We start from the raw sequence: 16,954 nt of genomic DNA, 5'->3' as shown, positions 1-16,954 counted from the left end.
GAAAACGAGTTAGCTGGACGCACACTGAAATAAATCTTTATCCTGGCCTAAAGGTGTTCGTGTACATGCTACTAAATCAGATCTATAGCCTACAAATTGAATTTCAGATTGCTTTAAACTTCAGCAAACAGACATTCAATTTTCTTTCACAATAGAGAGAAAATGTTTGCAAAATAGTATTTATTTATAGTCCTTCACGATCAAGAATAGCGTCACTGACCCACTTTTATCATTGATACTATTTGCTTTTAGCTATTTTTTGAATTGTAGAAAGGATTTGTAGCAATTCAGACACTGTCTCACTAATTCTCTATTTATCAACAAAAAAAAATCCCCAAAGATCGTGAAGATTAAGAGGTTTGGCATGCTTATACCAAGCCTAACTAACTTGGATTTTTGGAAATTGAACTTGGCTTTATCTAGAGCATTGAGAGGCCCTCCTTGGCTTTCAGGATGCAATGCACACTTTAATTTTTTTCCTGGATGGCATTCCAGGGTACACTGAAGTTATTAAATTCATGATCCTCAAGCAAGAACTTCATTTCATAGCTTGGAATTGGGAAATAGTAACTGAAGTTCAGAATATTTTAAAAACCTTGTTTGGTTTACTTATCTGTCAGCAGTTCATAGAAAAGTGTGGAAAATAAAATGACTATTATTGACAATGAAAGGAGGGACAATGCTTTCAAGGGATTCTGAGATGGAAAATGTATAACAAAATATTGAGGGCTTTGATTATTTTAGTACATTAATTTGCCTACTTCCTTAATTGTAATTACCCTCTGCATCCCTATACCCTTAGAAAAATGGGCACAAAGGAAAATTTTAAAACACAGGATTAATGAATGCCAGTATATTACCATGAAATGCACTGGGATAGGGAATCTAGAAGCATTTACTCATGACTTAAACAAATTCAAAATTGCCAGTCACGTTAAACCTTTAAATAAGTGCAAAAAAAAAAAAAAAAACCACTTTCTCCATAGTAGGGACTTGAGTACTAAGCCCAGGTGATTGCCTCTGCATTCAATCATGACATCTTACCTGCACATTTTCCACATTTCATGTGCTGCTTAGATTTTACAGATATAGAGTACACCAAGAATCAAACCATGTTATCTCCTCTGTGTTTGAATGTACTTGACAATATATGGTAGACTCTGGGAGAGAAGCGTGTTCCATTTTTTTTTTTTAACGTCTTTATTCGAGTATGATTGCTTTACAATATTGTATTAGTTTTTGCTGTATAACAAAGTGAATCAGCTATATGTATGCATATATCCCCATATCCCTTCCCTCTTGCATGTCCCTCCCACCCTCCCTATCCCACCCCTCTAGGTGGTCACAAAGCACCGAGCTGATCACCCTGTGCTACGTGGCTGCTTCCCACTAGCTGTTTTACATTTGGTAGTGGATATATGTCCATGCCACTCTCTCACTTCGTCCCAACTTACCCTTCCCCCAACCCCATGTCCTCAAGTCCGTTCTCTATGTCTGCGTCTTTATTCCTGTCCTGCCCCTAGGTTTATCAGAAGCATTTAAAAAATAAATTTATTTATTTTATTTTATTTATTTTGGGCTGCATTAGGTCTTTGTTGCTGCACGCGGGCTTTCTCTAGTTGCGGTGAGCGGGGGCTACTCTTCCTTTTGGTGCACGGGCTTCTCATTGCAGTGGCTCCTCTTGTTGCGGAGCACGGGCTCTAGGCACGTGGGCTTCAGTAGTTGTGGCTCGTGGGCTCTAGAGCGCAGGCTCAGTAGTTGTGGCGCACGGGCTTAGTTGTTCCATGGCATGTGGGATCATCCCAGACCAGGGATTGAACCCGCGTCCCCTGCATTGGCAGGCAGATTCCTAACCACTGTGCCACCAGGGAAGTCCCAGAACCATTTTTAAAAAAAATTCCACATATATGTTAGCATGCAGTATTTGTTTTTCTCTTTCTGACTGACTTCACTCTGTATGACAGACTCTGTGTTCATCCACCTCACTACAAATAACTCAATTTCATTTCTTTTTATGGCTAATATTCCATTGTATATATGTGTCACATCTTGTTTATCCTAAGTGTCCATTGACAGATGAATGGATAAAGAAGCATATTTCAGATTGGACTTTGATTTACATAAAATGGATTTAGTTATTTATATGTGATAACCGAGAAATTTGATGAAATTTAATCTCTTCTGCATAACCTATTTCCTTCACTTTTCCTGTTCTACTTTCAATAGCTATTAAAATATATTTTGTTCTCAGAGAGCTAATGTTCACTCTATACACTCTATACATTCTTCACTCTATACATTCCTCACCCATTAATGTTCACAAGGTATAAAGAAAGGCATGGGTGCAGGTATCAGCGCTGTTGACAGGTTATGAAATTGGGTGTGGTTTCTTTGTTTATACTTTCCACTTGGTAAAAGGGGCATGTTTTCTTGACTGTAAGTCATTTGAAAAGATCATTTCTTTTTCCTGTTCTTTTTTTTTTGTTAATATGAAATAATATGAAGACTGGAATTATAAAGGTATATTTTATCAAATGTACTACAAATGATATGTAAGGCATAGTTTGGTTTGATGGGATGATATTGATCATATTGGGAGGTAGGAATGCTCAAGCATATGCACAGATGATAGGGTGCATTTGGAACTTGATGCAAAAGAGAGAAATAATGTTTTGGAATCTCAAACAATGTTTTTACATATGGCCACACTTCATTGCAAAACAGCTGACAGTTTAGACACAACAATCTTTTGCCTGACTGAATATTGTGCTAATATAAATATTGTACTAATACAAATGGTTTGGGTTTAAGTAATCCAACATGGATTTTATTCCATACATAATCTTCTGCAAAATATTATTTCCTGGTTCAATATTTCTGTCCTAGTTTTCTTCAAAGTAATATCTGATGCAAAATGTAGCACCTGGGTAGAGTTCATCAATTTGCTGGCTGAATTTGTCACCTTCTGCTAATTTTATGTTATTGTGCATACATTATTTAAAAGAGCATAGCTAAATCTAGGCATGATTAACTCTCTGGAAATTTCACAAACACAACAGATTTGACTTATCTAAGTGGAAATGCTCCTTTGTTTTTCATAAGGATAATTTGGCCAGTTATTAGCATACAAAAATGCTACAGTGGAAGGTCTGTCAGTTTGAATAAACTGAGATCTTCACGTTTCAGGTTATATCTGAACTTAATCTCTTGTGAAGGGAACCATTTGTAAATCAGCTCCTTTCCTTTTTCTTTTTCTTACCTCCTGTCCCAACAGGGTACCTAGTAGAGAAATGCTCCCAGGATACACTGATTCCTCAGGTGAGACCTGGTAGCATTCAAAGATATAATCGTAGCAGTCAGGAGAGTGGAGCATGATTGCCCCATGGGAGAGGCAGTGACAGAAAGAAATTAAAGCAGTAGAGGAACTCCTCTGCCTCAGTCTGCCTTTAAAAGGACACCTTGACCCAGGAAGCAGTGGTCTAAGTTCCCTGAAAAGCCCAAGGTAGGCTTCTTCCGAGGTCATCAATGTGACAATTACTCTCTGGATATCTTTGTACAGTATTTTTTCTACCCTTCTTATTGAGGCTCTGAGACTTTGAGATATATTCAATATAATTTGTTTAAATGAAAAGTAAGAGATAATGAGTGAAAGTGTTTAAAGGAGCGATGTTAGTAACAATTGTTTGTTTTTCTGTGTTTGGCCAAATATAATCCCTGAGAACCCCATTCCTCAGTATTCAAATATGAAAACTAATTAGTATTAACTCAGGCAGGAAGTCTCCATGTCAAATCTTTGATTATATCTATTATGATATTGCTTAAAAATGATGAACTGACACTTAGGTAAAAGATAGATGTCCTCCAGCCTTTCAGTCTTATGAGCCCATGTATCTTAAAAAACCTTAACCATCACTAAGAAAGGAAACCTGGTTGACAACCACTTATTTAGGCATAAAAGGGCAGTAAGTAATTGGGAGCTGAAGGTTCTTATAGTCTAAAGAGTTTCTTATACTGACAAAAGATAATGATTAAATTATTGGGAAATAACTGGAACTGAATTGAAGTCAGCATCTACAATATTCTGACTAAATGGGCATGTCTTGGGTCATTATAGTATCTGGAATATATTAGTGGCAGGTGAAAAGACAAGGGAGAGTTTGTGAAACATTGAGAGAAAGGGGTCAGACAATGAATGTGTCTAAACCTTCAAGGCAAATCAGTTTGAGGATTTATCTAGGGGAAAGTAGGTGAAGGAGGGAAAACTCATTTGGAAAGTGTGGTTTTCTAAGCCATCGTTGTGTGAAGGATGAGGTTCCATGGGATCCCTGTGGTCAGTTAGTATTTACAGAGGAATCTGCATCTTTAAGATCTGTCCTCATCTCTTTACCACATCTCATTTTCCACTAGTTTTGTAATGTAGGTGAGACATTTCTATTTGATGGATGGTCACATAATTTTCTGTGACAGAGCAGGCCCTAAAAACAAGGTCAGTCATCTCCACGGCCCTGTGCTCTTTTCACCACACTACACTAAACAGGATGATTTGCATATTCTATCCTTTTCTAGGAATGGAACATGTCCCCTGCCATCAGTTAATATGCAATTTCCTATTCAAGCATCAAAGTACTGAGGGCTGCTAGCTCACCCCCAGTTGAGAGGGCACACAAGAAGCTTTGTTCTTCTCCAGACTTGTGTAAGCACATTCCTCAGCAATCTAGGAACAACTGAGCAGATCCTGTTTCTACTGAGCAAAACGCAGAGGCGGCAAAAAGGCCAGACGACGTGCGGCTTTCTAAGAAGCTGTGGTGGGACATGTGCCCGATCCCCCTTGAAGGGGACAAGTGTTCACGCAAGGTATTTGCCTTCTCCATTTAGAAATGACTGTGTTCGCTACGCTTAAAAAGAAAACAGTGGATCTTCTAGGATATGTTTAGGTAAATGTTCTTGCAGTGAATGTAAACTTTAAAAATAGAGATAGCTTACAGAACTGATATTCTGGTTTATTGAAAAGTATTTATCACATGAATTACCAACTTTCAAAAAATAGACTTTTGAAATTTTATAAGAAATGCTTATTACAACTCTTTAATGAGCCCAATTTAATCTTTGTTTGGTATCTCCAAAGAAACCTGAGTATTCTGCTGTGTACTGAAAACATTATCATTATACAGTGTTAAGATCCAACTTCTGGCTCTTTGCATTATCTGTTTATTTGGGTTCTGGATTAACTGCAGTTTTTTTTTAACACTCTGCATTTTTATTTGTGCATTCATTTAGTTTATATTTACTGCCCTATTTTCAAACAATAGCATTTCATTACTCTGGAGAACAAATCATCTCTTTTATGTATATTCTTCCTACTTCAGGGTACATTTCAAGTAACAAGGTACACAGGGAATGCTGTCCCTGTGTAGATCACCAGCTCAGACAGTTCTCTTAAAATGCTTTCAGTAAGTAGTTTCCAGTTTTTATCTTTGGAGTTATATGGCATTGAATATTAATAAAGATGTGAGTTCACGAAAGCTAACCCCAAATCATTAGCATTCATGAGACCAAAGTTGAAATCAAGGTGGTAGAAGAAGAAATCATGATACAAGTGGGAGCTCTACCTTCTGATGTTTTCAGAAAAAAAAAAAACAACTTTCATTTTTATTTTTCAAGTATTTAATAGTCAGCATCAATTTAAAGTAAACTTGAGTGAGATCTTGGTTTAAATATTCACTTAATTGTTCTAACTGATAAAAGTAAAACAAATTATTTGTAAGGTGTACTTGATCCTATAAACTGTATGAGCAGTAGGTCCATAACTGTCGTTTACTTCCCTCTCCCTGACATTAGCCCGGGGCCTGGTGAAGCATACATGCTTAAAATGTTTCTTTAGTTTAATGATTAATGACATCTGATATCCAGAACAATAAGAGGATCAACCATAAAAAGGATCAAGTTACAAATCTAGGGGATTTTATATAATTCTTATGAAGAGCTGCAAATAAATCCATTAAAAATTAAATCCGTACGTCTTTTCTCTTTTCAAATAAGTTTATAGAGAGTTTTCAGAGAGAGAGAGATAGGAAGAGAAAAACAGTTAAGAGTGCATAAGAGAACATGTGAAACAATGATAAAGAGCACCACAGTTGCTGTGATTAACTATCAAAAGTTGGCACTAAGATTTCTGGCAGCCAGAGCAAGAGGTTAAGTGCTTTGCTCTGATTATCAAAAGGGAAAAAAATGTCAGTTCTCAGAGGAAAGCAAGATGGTCTTGGACTGTATGTGTTACTAATAGCTGGCTAGAGCTAGCTGTTAGTAACAGACACAGTAGAATGGCCAATTCACACATCAGGGTGAATCCTCACGTGCGAGATGTTTGGGGATAGGCAGTCAAGGTGCTGGTTCTCCGGCTAGGAGTGTCAGGGCCAGCTCTCTGCAAGTCTCCTGACCTTTTCTCGTGTTCTCAAATAGGTTGCTGAGCTGCAGCCACCTAACTCCCAGGGAGATGAAGTTTGAGACCCCAGTAGTTGGTAAGTATTTAAGAAATTTTGGTATTATGTGGCAAAGTCCCATGTGTAGAAACTAGAGTTTATAGGGTAGGACCCTAAGCCCAGTCAGACTGTGTCGCTAACCATGGAAGACAGGACTCATACAGAAGGGCAGAAGACGAGATTGTCCGGTGAGATCTGGTAGAAGGAGTCGTGGCTTGCTCACACACAGCAATAAAGAATGAGTCTAGCTGGGCTGACAGTACTGAGCCAATTTAAAGTCTGTACCTCCCTTTACATTTCCCAGACTAGCCATGAGGTTTTCCCCAGAATATGAGGTGGAGTCGAGTGTGCAAGTGGATCTAAATTGTGGGAACTGAAATACTGTCACAGAAGGAACCAGATGGGTCTCAATATTAATTCACAGATGAGTATCAGAGGCTTTGGTACAAAACCTACCATTGATGAGGCAGGAGAAAATGAAGGAAACACATTTTGTGCAGAGGGAATGGAATTTACAGGATAGATATTCAGTAAATATAGTATATCCAGTGGCCCATCAAACATTATTCCTGTATGTATTTCTTCTAATACAATACTTAAATGTTGCTGCATATTTTCAGGAAGGGTCTCTGCTTCTTCATGCAAAACAGTAATTACACACAGGAGTACTCAGAAAATGTTAAACAAGTTGATCCATTCAATGTAATGGTATGTACAAGTGCATTTAAGTTTAGAATTGTTTCCTTTGGCAATATCCTCACAAGAAGAATTGCAACTAAATTTATGCTTTTGGATTTAGTATTCTACTTGGACATCTGAGTCTTGAAAACTGAAGTCACTAAACACATATACAAATCAATTCTTAAAGTATTGTTATAGGGAATGGTTTATGCATATTCTTGAAATTTCATCTGATCCTTTCTTGGTTTACAAGAAAATCCTAACAATTATAAAGCAATTACTGTTTTATAGTCGCTAAGGTTGAAACTTCATATATCCTAGAGTTGGGGGAAAAAAGAAGCTTCTTTTATAATTTTGTAAAAGGCTTTCCTGCAGTGTATATCTTTGTACTTTTGGAGGAAATGTTAATGTTAATAGACAGCTGTGCTTTCCACCTGAAAGGAGCATCTGTGCAATGCTAGCATTGTAAAAGAGTGAAAAGCATAACTTCATACCATCAAGCTGGTTGGAATCACAATGGAGAGGTTACTGAAGGAAATCATTTTAAAGCTGAGATTTTTGTTGTTGTTGATTTTGCTGTTGTAATGACCGGGAAAGTGCCCCCGAGGAAGTCTCTTAAATATATATACACCAAAATTTAGACAAACATTTTCTGCAGTGCTTGGCCATATATAATACTTGTATCTTGTTTTGAGATGTGAGAATAAGTTAAAAAAATAAGTACACATTTTGATAAACACTGATTTTCCCACCCACTCCTCACCAGAAAATTTTCTAGAGATACTGCAGGATTGCTTCAGCGAAAGCTACTCCACGAGGAATACCTCCTACCACACTCAGAATCAGGGAAGTAATTGAGCTGAAAAGAGGGAGAAAAGTGGCTGCCTAAAGGGTAGCCTTAACAGGAATGGAGCATGAATTTTTCACTTACTTTTATTCCTGTCCAAGGTGTCATGTTATCTCTGTCCAAAGTGTCATGGCTTACCACTGAACATAACAGGTTAAGCAATGCAGACAACCATAGGTATAATATTGAGTAAATACATATCAATATGAGGCACAGGGCTGGTATTTTAAAATTCTTCAATGTTAGATATAAGGAAGATCTCTACAGGATAACTTATTTACAAAATGAAAATAAATATCAATTGTTTTTTTTAATGAATATGAAAAGTATATCCTCAAGTGTCTTTGCCTATAGTGTTTGAATCAAGGAAGTCTTAAGTGCTAAAAAAAAAAAAAAAGACCCAGTACCCTGCCTGTCCTTGGCTTAACACAATAGTAATTAATTTCTCACTCACGTGACAGTCCTCTGGGATGTGTAAGGTCTGCCTTCCATCTGGTAATTCAGAAAGCCAGCTTTCTCTCTTGTGATTCTGCCACCTCCTGGGACACTGAAGTCCTTTGCTCTCAGCTGGCAAATAGAAGAAGAGAGGATGGACAAGGCAAATGCTCTTCTTAACCGTGTCAGCCTAGAGGTGTAACGTGTAACTTCCATTCACAGTGCACTGGCCGGAATTAGTTATGTGGCCACAGTACAGTTCCCCAGGAAGAGGAGTTGGGAAATACAGATGGGCTGAGCAGTCATTTTGCAGACACAGCTCTACACTGCAGAAGGAGCATGGGGATTTTTAGTGGACAGCTAACTGCCTCTAAAAACTCAGAATGATTTGTTTCAGGTTGACATTCTAAAGTCTTGGAGGAAGATCAGAGTATGAGAAGGAGGTCTCTGTCTCAGAGACCTACAATTTAAAAACACATTGAAAGTCAGATCTTTTCTCTGAGATCAAGAAGTCAGCAGAAAGACATTAAAGTTAGGCATGTATTCTTGTAGCCCAGACACCTAAGCTACCTGTCTGGACATTGCTAAACATACACTTCATAAATTGATTTTACATTAGCTATGTATAACACTGCATGTTGAATCAGGAAAGGTTTATAGAAGGTTCTTACAGAATTTCATAACCAGCAATCTTGCCTCCTTCCATTTCTTCAAAGTGCAGCAGGAAACCCTTGATCTATGTGTAAACAAACAATGCGTGACCATGCCTGCAGAGTTACGGAGAAGTTTCCCTGCCACATTATGTAAATTGAATCATCTGCAGTGGATTGGGTGTTCAGGCTCATTTTATATGACATGTTTTCAGAGTGTTCAAATTGGGTTTACGCTCTTCAATTTTCTGACTTAAAATACACGGTATTAAACCAGGAGGGTTTTTTGAGAAGATACGGTCCATCCTGACTTTCTTTACAGATGAACTAAAATTCAGAAGAAGTGTATGTTCACCAGACATTAAACAACTAAGTATTGCAGAGCTGACACTGATGTATACAGGATCATGCCTTCTCCTCTGGGGCTGCTTTCTAATTGTTTTTTCTTCCTCACTGATGAAAATACATGAATGTTGACTTTATTTAATTAACTATCAGCTGAAAGAATAAATCTTGACACTGGCATGGTTTTTCTTCATTATAAGCACGTTCTTTTGAAATGTAATCCATAAATGGATACCAAGGTGAAAAACTGAAATTAAGATGCACTTGATTTTTCTCAGCCAGCTGTTGAAAGGATTTTTAACTACCAGAGAAGAAATAATTAGAGCTATTCTTGTAGCATGAAACAGCTACGAGTAAATGTAATTTATTTCTGAAATATTTTGTATACTTTTAGAAAGTCAAAGCTATGTTTAAACAAGAATGGCAAAGAACTTATCTCCAAAACTGAAAACAGCAAAATTCAAATTCAGAGAATCTTTGGGTGAAAACTTTGTTTACTGTGTCTAGAACGTCACATAGCATACCGCAGTGGGAAACTTGTATTCACCTAGTTTGTTCATTCATGTATTCATTGCATAGTCATCACTAGAAGGATGTAAACGTATGTATGAACACAAAATTACATATAAGTCCCATTGTGGACTATTTGTTTGTTATTTTAATTTGTTTACAGTGAAACCTCAAAAGGCCTAAGGTATTCAGCATGAAAGTGAGAATCTCATTAGAAATGGAGATTTTGAAGTTAGTAGCTTACTATTTCTGTTCTAGGAGAGACGTACAAGAATTGTATAACTTCATATGCTTAACAATTAGTTATATGAATAAAAGATCCAAACAACTTTTACTTCAACAGAGCATTAGTTTCTTTAAAATAAATACATAAATTTTAAAAATTCAGGCAAAAATCATAAAGTGGGAAAGGACTCACAAAATGCAAATCTGTAGTAAAAATATGAAACAAAAAGAAAACCTGTTGATTATATTAAAAATTTGTGCTCTGATTTGATTGGGAGGGAAATTCCACCTTGGATCTATTACACCAGCGGGGCAGAGGTGTTTTATAGCTGTTCTTCATCTTTCCAGCTTTTGTAAATATTGAGAATGATATAAAGGTAGGAAGTTATCAGGGATTAAACAATACTATTTTATTATAGAAGTCATGCTTTATTCAAAAGAAATACCCTGTGGTAAGACACTTTCCGTATTTCTGTATTTTATAAATGCTTCTAAGTTACCTACGTACTTACACTTCCTGGATGGCAAATAAGAACAGAAAATTTTGATGTTTGATAATGATGAGAAATCCTTGATACACAAGGACATACAGGAGTAATATTTGATTTGGGGACTTCTCTTTGTTGTCACAAACCAGAGCATTTCTAAGTTTGAGTTTATGTGGTTAATTGTACTTTAAAAATGATTATCACAATTATTTCTTCCTTATTGTGATCTTCGGGATGTGTTACATTCAGTAATGCCTTTTGCTTTGTGTACTCTTTACTAGGCAGAATTACCCATCTGCAACAGAAACCCAATTATTTTGATTAGACTGAATTCTTGCATTGAAAGTCAGCTCTTTCAGACAGATTGTAGGGAAGGAGAGGACTTAAAGGCTGAGAAATGTCTGTGCTCTTCCAGTACGAGCGTGTTAAGATAGTTTCATATTTATGCAAAGGAGGTACTTAAGCACCGCCAGCTGTTTGTAAACAAAAAGATCTTCAGTAGCTGCCAATGTCCTTGACAACAGTTTTTGTCAAAAAAAGAAAACAAAATGCTACCGAATGTAATTATTTCTTAAGAGGTAGCTCTGGAAAAGAAACTAGTTTAAAATTACAAGCACACCACGGGCCTATATTCTTATATTATTTCTTCTGGTGTCAAGAGAAACTTGGAATCTGTTTTATTGATTTACAAGTTATTAAAACTGAATTTCTGAGAAATGTGTCTTCATTTAGTGTCCCAGGTCAATTGATAAGGTCTCCCATTGCATGGGTTCCCCATGTTTGCAGGAATGGGAAACACTGGGGGCAGAAATAATTACAATTAAATAATTAGTTTGAAACTATTTCTACTGACTTGTTTTGGTGAAAATGCATGATTTGAGTATACTTGTGAATTTTCAGTCCAGCACTAAAGCACTGTTATAGAAAAGGGATTACTCTCCGCTACTCTGAACAGTGCCAATCAAAAAGTTTCTTTTGAAATGAACCCATTTTATTTCACTTAGTTGACTTTTGAATCCTAAAATTTGAATCGAAACCCAGTCTAGCCTCTGATATCATAGAATTCACCTTATTTTACTACTGACTCTTTGTTGAAATGTTACCGGCTCTGTTTACTATATCCTATTTCCGTGCCTGTCTACTTCTGTGCTTCTTTATTGTCTACGAAAATCTCCATGTGTTTCACTTTCAGAGGATTCACTTTATTTGAGTTTACCTTGGATTTTGATCCAGTTACCCATGGCCAGATAGCAGGACCATGTGGGGCAAAGCGTGGCCTCTTGATGAGGAAAGAATCTTGATAGAACCTCATAGTATATTCAGTACAATTTGGGGACCATAGTTAAAAACTTTAAAGATTAGTTTTTCCTTAACTTGTTCCTTTTCAGCCATTTTACAACAATTAGGCACACCTACTTAGCATATACCATTATATATTATATCATTCTGAAGAAGAACAAGACAGTGTCGTAAAGATCATTAACTCTATTTTATTGTAGAGAGCATGAAAGATCAGAGCAGTAGAAGGCTTGTCCTGTGCTGCACTGTGAGATACTATGTATAGCTGGGCTTATAAATAAGATCTTCTTACTTCTGGCCAGCAACATGTCTAATAACCTACTGCATATGCACTTTTAAAATTCTGGAATTAAAGACCTATAAAAAAATTAATAAACAGAAACCTCAATTAAATAGAGTTGAGAGACCAGAAGGGGAAGCTCTCATGCCCTGCAGTATAGCCAAGCCCAAAAGAAAGAAGAGAGACTTCTCTCCTTTTCTGGCAAAGACTGACTGAAAAGCTGTGGGCTCTTTGTTAACTATAGCTCTCCCAACTTCCTTTTCCTCTCTATAAAAGTGCTCTCCTTCCCTTGCTGTGTGGGGACTTCCATGTGGTTCACCATGGATGCAGACCCCAAATTGCAAGTCTCTGCTGATCCCCAGTATAACCAGGTTTGCTGGAGAAATATCTGGCACTCTTATTTGTTTCAGGTAACCATTTTGGTGGCCCTTATGGGAACCAGAGAAGGCCCCCAACAGTGAACCAACAGGTGCGGTACCCCAAACTGACCCACTGTTGCTCACTGCTTTTCCTGCCATCCTGGAGTTTGAAGGTGTATCTTTCTCCTGGATCTGAGAGCTCACACCTTCTTTGCTTTTAAAGCTCTCAGGCTGTATTCGGATTCCATTTACAGGTTTGTCTGGTTAAGGCCTTGTTCTGTATGCAAGTCCTTGTTTGGCACTTGGGTCTGATCTTGAGATCAGACTGTTTCAACTGAAGCTGGCTGAAAATGCCTTTGACCCAATTTTTTCAGGAAGGGGTTGCTTCAAATCAGACTGCCAGTTTTTCAGCCTTTGGCCTTCCCTTTGGCAGGGCTGTCCTCTCGAGACTGGCTAAAAACAAGCCTTTGACCTGGCTCCTCTGGGACCAAGCTGTCTTCTTAAGACTGGCTCAGATTGGCTTGCTAAGTTGTTTGAGCTAAGCAGTTTGTGTCATAAGCTGTGTGAGCTGTGTGAAAACTGTTCATTACTCTAGAGGAAAAACCTCTGGGAAATAGGATCCCAGTTATCTGAATATTATGAGCGCCCCTCCCCACCCCTTACAGGGACTGATAATATTATAATAGTTACTATCTGAAGCTATTTAGGACTTATTCTTCAATCACCAATGTGTGCAGACATAAAATTAGGATAAGCTTCAGCAGGTAGCTTACAGAAGTGATTCCTTAAATGAGTTCTTTGTATAATGAAGTCCAATAGGTTATTTGGTGTCTTCTTGAGTTAGTAAGCCAGCATGCTAATTAAACACTTAGGGATTTGTTTTGACTACTTTTCCTTCGCTTGGCATCATTTATAGCCTGATTGTTTTGTTCAAACTAAGGTTAGAACGTGGAAAACTACCTTTGTAGATGGAGTGAATCAAGGGAAAATTTAAAACTTTATTATAGAATGTAAAGTATTTAGTGTCTGTAATCTTTGACATTGCTGACTCTTAAGGAATTAACTTGGTTGATATTTAATAAAAAATTAGAAGTGTATATTTTCTGTCAGTTATAATATTTCAATCCGCATAAAGAACTTCGTGCTTAGTCTCTGCTACTACCAATATCAGATTTTATGTTCAAAGATAACTCATTGGTACACTCTTTGTAGCCATGTATACAAAGGACCTCAACAAAAAAAAGCCAACAAATCCACTTATCTAACATTTTCTTACCTTCCTATATTCTGTTACATGTTAAAAGTCTGATTTCCATGTCTTGTCTTGGCTCTGTAATTTATATTGTTCATTAACCAGTATGATTAAATAACATTTCAGTAAGCCCTTAAAATGTTCCTTCATTTTAGCTCATTATGAAAGGTAACGCATTAAAAAGTCCTTTGTAAAGTCATTTGCAAATGATACGTGACATCATTATTATGTTCATTCTGCTGATACAAGCATCAAATTAGGCATTCCTGTTGTGAGGTGTCCTGTCAGAAGACGGGCTATCTCACTGAATGCCAATGTTCATAATATTGTCTGAACAAGATATTAAAATGATCTCATGAAATTGCTGCTCAGCTCTCTCAACACTGAAGTCTAAAAACTGTAGTTAGTGAATGTCGAGAGTTTAGCTAAGCTACTCCATAATATTGCCACCTCAGCGTCCATTTTGTTTGGCCACGTGGTCTGAGGGGGCCTTAAACTGACAAGTGCGTGCAAGCCCACACCACAGATAACAGCCTGAAGAGTCACAAGCAAATATAAGTTCTTAATAGGACTTCCCCAACAGCCTCACCCCTTTGCGCTCCCCTTAGGCTCCCCTTAGGACATGCCCCAGGTCCTGTCTGGCTCTCTATCCTGACCTCCCCATGTAGGTGGCTTCTTGGGGAGTGCCTTGTACCTCCTTCAGGACCTGTGAGTAATAAACTTCTCTATTCTAATTTCTCTTGTGGTCTGTTATTGAACCACAACTCACTATGTGGTACCCTGGGCTCTAATAAACAAATGTTAATTGAACAAAGTCATAATAGTGAATGAAACATGTTTATTCATATTGCACTGATGGTGATATTCTCATTTCAGATTTTTTTCAAGTTTCAGTTTAAAAAGTGATCTTGTCCCTCATTTATATGCAGTTTAACCTATTTGCACATTGTTGAATATTAAATTTTTTGAAACTATGAACGGTATATTTACTTTGTTGAACTGAGCCTATACAAAAATGAATTATAATAGACTCCAAGATGACCTAAGGATAGACAAAATTAACAAGGCTGGTCAGATAAAAATACTTTACAGATTTACTAAAGTCCATTTTTAAACTAATTATAACTTAAGTATGGAACATGACAAGATTAAGATACCATATAGATAATATGTTTCAGGTGGTTTTTAACAATAAATAGGACAGATTCTGAGGTGAAGAAATAAATAATATTAGCTCTCTTAGTAGAAGCTAAATCTCAAATCAAAATATGTTATTTAAATACACATAGTGTGGGAAAAACCTTCAAGTTACATAATTTCTTATGGATGAATCGTAGCCGATTGGCAAAGGATTTGATGTACCCCTAGGACATGTGTACAAATTGACTTTATGTTATGATATTTCAACCAAATTCATAATTAATCACTGATTTATACATCCATGAGCCCAGTTACAAAGATCTATGTTTTGGTATTTTGATACTAGTGATTTATGCTTTAGGAGATAGCAAATTCACGCTTGGTAATAAATTGAAAAATACTGTATTTTTCAATTGATAATTTTTTAGAGTGCCTTTATATTTTTACTAAAATTAAGAGTTGCAAGAACACTTAAGGATGATTTAATCAGGCCAATTTCATACATGGCTAAGGTTAAAAACAAAACAAAACAACACAACAACAACAAACCCTCCCCCCCCCCAACATTGTCTGAGGATTTAACACAGATTTCTGATCTCCATTCTGGATTTAGTGGTCCAAGGGAATAGGCTGACAGCCTGTGTTAAAAAATAAATACAGAAAGAAAGAATTTTACCCTATGAGTGGTTTTAAAACTAGTGATATATTCTCTCTACTACACTGTTAGAACATTGAAATGACAGGGAAAACTTTGTTACTCCTGAGGGATAGTCTCCAAAATTTTCTGACAGTAGCAGTTATCCTGAAACTAATATTCCCTTAACTTCTGATCATGTCCACATCATACTTTGTTATTCTGTGTCCTTATAGCCTTTTTAGAAAAAATCCTCCATTTCCTGCTTCATATTGCTTTAGAATGATACACTGAAAACATGGCTTACACCACGCAACTTGCTTGCTCATATAGTCAATAATTGTAACAGTATTCTGATGCCTGTAACTGGCACACGTGACTCGCTAGTTTGTCATACAAGATTTGAAAGCCCAACTGTATACCCTATCACTTCAAATTATTCCACAACTCAAATTTTCTTTGGGGACAAATTCTACACATTGTCTACTCTTATGATTTTGATAATATTTATTTTCTGGGATGAATTTCTTTCCTCTTTTTATCTAAATCCTACTCATAATGTACTACTATAATCAGACAGATGAATTGATAAAGATGATGTGATTATACACACAGACACACAATGCAATATTATTCAGAATTAATAAATCCTGTCGTTTGCAATAACATGGATGGACTGGAGGACATTATGGTAAGTGAAATAAGCTAGACACAGAGAGAACCACAGCCTGGTTCCTAAAAAAACTGAACTCACAGAAGCAGAATCGTGGTTATCCAGGGCTTGAGGGTGAGGAGAAATGGGAGTTATTGGTCAAATGGTATAAACTTTCAGTTATAAGATGAACAAACTCTGGCGATCTAACGTACAGCATGGTGACTTGGTGACTTTAGTTAATAATACTGTATTGTATACTTGAAATTCACTGAGAGTAGATCTTAAATGTTCTCTACACACACACACAAACACATATAAAGATAACTACGTGAGGTGATGGATGTGTTGATTAACTTGACTGTGGTAATCATTTCACAATGTATATATATCAAATCATCACATTGTACACCTTAAATATATACAATTTCTATTTATCAATTATACCTCAATAAAGCTGGAAAAAAATTGTGTCCATGAAGCTTATGTTGGTGACCTCATTCCAAAAGGTTGTTTTCTGACTGAAATTTAACAAAAGTAACTTATTCACTTCATTATGCTTAACCTTACAAATTTAAGCTCTATATGCCTGCTAATCTGTGTACAAAAACTTAATGATAGATCTGCAGATGCTCTCAACCTGCAGTACTCTGGCATCTCTAAATCCCTCATGTTTCC

General features: G+C 36.8%; 1 protein-coding gene across 3 annotated transcripts in view; it reads right to left on the bottom strand.

Annotated features, from left to right (window-relative positions):
- The window catches only part of LOC309634065 (uncharacterized protein), a 130,847-nt gene that overhangs the window by 102,647 nt on the left and 11,246 nt on the right, over positions 1-16,954 (bottom strand). For all 3 annotated transcript variants that reach the window (XM_082403605.1, XM_082403606.1, XM_082403607.1), the window contains exon 2: positions 8,462-8,574. In XM_082403605.1, coding sequence (XP_082259731.1) covers positions 8,462-8,574 — 113 coding nt within the window. The remainder of the gene's footprint in view (positions 1-8,461; positions 8,575-16,954) is intronic.

This window comes from Balaenoptera borealis (genome assembly GCF_965194805.1).
Source record: "Balaenoptera borealis genome assembly, chromosome: 8".
Classification (NCBI taxonomy): Eukaryota; Metazoa; Chordata; class Mammalia; order Artiodactyla; family Balaenopteridae; genus Balaenoptera; species Balaenoptera borealis.
Note: the sequence above shows the minus strand (reverse complement) of the source record. Positions and strands in the feature narration are given on the sequence as shown.